Source organism: Toxoplasma gondii, chromosome VI, assembly GCF_000006565.2.
Source record: "Toxoplasma gondii ME49 chromosome VI, whole genome shotgun sequence".
Classification (NCBI taxonomy): domain Eukaryota; phylum Apicomplexa; class Conoidasida; order Eucoccidiorida; family Sarcocystidae; genus Toxoplasma; species Toxoplasma gondii.
The window spans coordinates 1,690,814-1,694,426 of record NC_031473.1 but is presented as its reverse complement, the minus strand read 5'-3'; the positions used below and the strand labels follow the sequence as shown (position 1 = coordinate 1,694,426).

The following is a 3,613-nucleotide window of genomic DNA, read 5'->3' as shown; positions in this document are numbered from 1 at the left end:
AGTATATAAGGAAACGATTTGCTACCTGCCGCTGCAGCAGAAGACATGAACAGAAGGGCAGGCTGATCAGTGCAATGGGCTACGTAGTTCGCTAGTCTTCCAGGATCCCTGCGGCCGTAGAACAAGGGGCATCTTTCCAGAAAACGATCGGAGGATGTGAAATTGCCCATTCCAACTGACTCAAAAAACATGAGACCCGGTGCATGCCCACATCACCCTTCCACGTTTCGCTGAAGACTGGTTTAACGACATTACCCCGAATGATGTGGCAATCAGAAGAGGAACAGAGGGACACGAGAGTGGCAACAAACAGCGTAGAAGCCTGACGATGGTACAGAAGCTCCAGGGATCGCAGCGTAGCTGCCGGCCGAACAAACTTCGTCTTTGAACAGCCTTCTTGGTCCCGCATACCCGTTTCGGCACTCCTCCCCACCACGGTCGGTTTCGGTTTCTGAATCGACTATCGAGTTCAGGAAAATGCTGTCAGAGCTCTGATCTCTCGACAGGGCTGTAAGGGACCGTGAAAGAGCCCCTCGAACTGGTTGCGCAGCTCGTTACCCTCCTTTTCTATGGCGTTCTGGCCTATTCGTCTGGCACACCTCCAAATTCTACCTGGAGCGACAGAGCGGCAACAACACCGCCTCACCGTGCATGAGGTCTCTACTAACTATATGGTGAGACAGCCATGCGTCGTTGTTCATTCGACTGCCTTTGCCTGGCATGTTGAGCGGCCGGCTGGCCCCAAAAAAGTCGAGACCTCGACATCTGGATTCCCGAATGTTGAACCCTTCGGCCTTTCGAACCACCTTCGCGTTTCCCAGATGCCCCCGGTTTGTTCGTTTTTTCGCGTGAATGACGCGCGCATTATTTCTCTAACTGCCCTCCGCGCAGGTGTGGCATTCATGACCACCGACCCGACGGTTACTGTTACAGCTGCCGTAATGAGGCTGTTGCGTTCTTGTCTGTCGCCACAAAACGTAGAGCAGTGAGAGAGGAGAGACATCTTCTTCGGATGGCCACAGGTAGTTTTCTACGCAATTCCGTCACACCCTGCTTGTTCACACTTCGTGTGTATTCGTTACTTCGTTCCCACTTTAAACGTTCCGCAGTCATGACCCCCTGGCGGAAAACGAACACAGAAAAATAACGAATGACACACATAGTAACCAGCCATTGTTTTTGGATGCCGCTGCTTTCAACATCGGATACTCTGCTCGAACACACTAGCTTGGTAGTTCTAAACATGATGTTGCGGTTCTGGACATAGAAGGAAACTGCGAGAGACTCATAACAGTAACAAGGGAGAGACGTACCTCTGCCACGCTTGCCATTTGGCTTGCTTCCTGTCTCACACGTCCATCAATTTCTTCCTGCTTCAACAGGTTTTCGCATTCCTCTTTCGTTCACCGCTCGCGTAGTCACCTCCCCTCTCACTGTTCCCCCAAAGCATCAGTCTACCTGCCGCTACGTCCTTTATCACTTTTTCTGCCTCACCAGAAAAGCCCTGCTGAAAGGTCCAAGGCACCTTCCAGTCTGTGCTGCACTCGTGACCATACTGTTATATTGTTTTCCGTTCCCTAGAGGCACGCAGATTCCACCCTTCCAACGACATCTCTTTGTTTCACACTTGCTCGTATTGCGTCTTCCTTCTCCCGTTTTTCTACCTCCTCCCTTCCTTCCTGTCTCCTTCTCGCCCGTCTGTTCCGACCCACTTTGTCTCCTGTTACCCTTTTGTCATCGCGCTCGCTTCCCGTTTCGCCGTCGCTTCAGACCCCTTCGATTTTCAGTGCCTCCACAAATCCCTCAATTTCTCCGTTATGTGTTTCTTCCCAAACGTCTTCTATTCCATTCCGGAGTGTCCCTGCTCCGTTCTCTCTCTTCTCTCCAGTTTTGTGACTATGCTGCTTAACACCCCCTTAGCACATACTGCCGACGCATTCACCGGATGAAATGTTCTTCAGCAAATCCGACAGATTTTCATCTCGCATCTGAACGGCCTGCCACTGCGAAGCATGTCGTTCATCCGGATCCCCAACTTCTACACTCGAGAAAGTCCCTGAAGTGGCCTACATGCCAGCATGGCGCCGGAAGGACTGCACGGAGTCGATTCGGCGTCTGAAGAGTGTGTTCATGCTGCGGAGGACAAGGAAGCTCGGGACGCACATCAGCGGGGGAGGATTTCTCAAGCGATGTTTGGTGCGTGTGCACATTCAGAGTAGGTGTAGATCAAGACGGGAAATGCTCTCACATGGGGTCGTGGTATGCGTGATAACGCAGAATCACGTTGCTCGCAGGTTCCCACCAAGTGCAGCGTCTCCCGCCCCTCGTAGTCAGCGACTTGCCGCCTCCACTTCAACTACCGCCACCTTCAAAATTTACTTCAAACCAGCGCATGTATGGCATTCCTTGGATGCCCCTACTCTGACGCGCTCGTCAGTTCTGCCGGGAAACATAAGCGGGAAAAGGGCAAAATAAATATAGTGTGGAACGCCATCAGCATCGCATCGACTGTACCGAGCGAGCAAGCTGCCCACCAGTGTTCAAGAAGCTACTCAGAAGACTATGCCTACGAGTAAATCATCCAGTGGCACGCTATAACCTTAGGCAGTGTGCCCGTAGAGTATCCGCAAGACACTTTGGTTTGTGACACTAGGTGGCACGGAGTTGACCAACAGAGAACCGTTTGCTACTCAGTATGCATGGTCTCCCTCCAATGTGTCTTCCACTCCTTACCATCGCCCGGAGAATACGATTCTCCGCGTATCTCAAGTTGTGATTTGAAGGGAATCCGCCTTCCGCGCAAAAATAGAGACAGCTGAGAAGGAAACGAAGCACCTCTTGAAGGATGTCCTAACGACGGCGTTCCCAGTGACGAGCCTCCAGAAAGGCCTAACGGTGTTGCGCCGCCAAGCGGGAGCTCTATCGCCGGCGAGGTGGCACCCAAAAGCGTTTCCTTCATTGGTTGGGATGTTTGCGGCCGCGCACCCGGGGGACTAGCAGATGCAGGGACAGCCGTCGCGCCCGCTAGCGTCCTCTCCTCGCGCCCTCCCGAACCCTGATCGTCTGACGAAGTGGCGGTCGTGGAGCTCTCAGACCTGCTTGAGCTCTCAGAACTGCGGGAGCTATGAGGGCTGGGGGAGCTATGCGGGCTGCCGGGTGATCTGCCGCCAGGAGGTGTGCTAATTCTGATCTGTGGTCCTGCTGGTATGGTTGGCTGCAGTCCCCTCAGCAGAGCAAGACGAACAGCGGTAAGGGCCGATGTTGAGGAGCTATCTTCACCTGCGGCACAAGCGTAGGATCCGTGAATTCTCTCATCGGTCTCCCCCAGCACGACATGTTGCTGAACTGGGGCGCCTACTGCGCTCACTCCGACGCATCCAGGACCACCTCAAACAGCGGTTTGTCACATCGCAACCTCTGGCCATCACCCAACAAAGACCCCGTCAGCATCATGCATGCACGACAACAACGCAGTATCCTACGCACATTGTATGCTCGTCTATCCAGTTCCGCGCACAAGGATGAGGGATGAACAGCAACAACCTCGACAAAAACTAGATTCATGCAAGTCCGTCGACTTCTGCAGCTCCCATGAGCAGTCGGCCTACCGTCG

General features: G+C 53.4%; 1 protein-coding gene across 1 annotated transcript in view; it reads right to left on the bottom strand.

Annotated features, from left to right (window-relative positions):
* Positions 1-7: 7 nt before the first annotated feature.
* TGME49_241240 (hypothetical protein) overlaps positions 8-3,613 on the bottom strand; it is an 8,551-nt gene continuing 4,945 nt past the window's right edge. Inside the window, exons 4-5 of the mRNA XM_018780624.1 lie at positions 1,314-3,387; positions 8-962 (exon numbers count right to left, since the gene is read on the bottom strand). Of these exons, the coding sequence (XP_018637593.1) occupies positions 2,687-3,387 (701 nt within the window). The 3' untranslated portion in view covers positions 8-962; positions 1,314-2,686. The remainder of the gene's footprint in view (positions 963-1,313; positions 3,388-3,613) is intronic.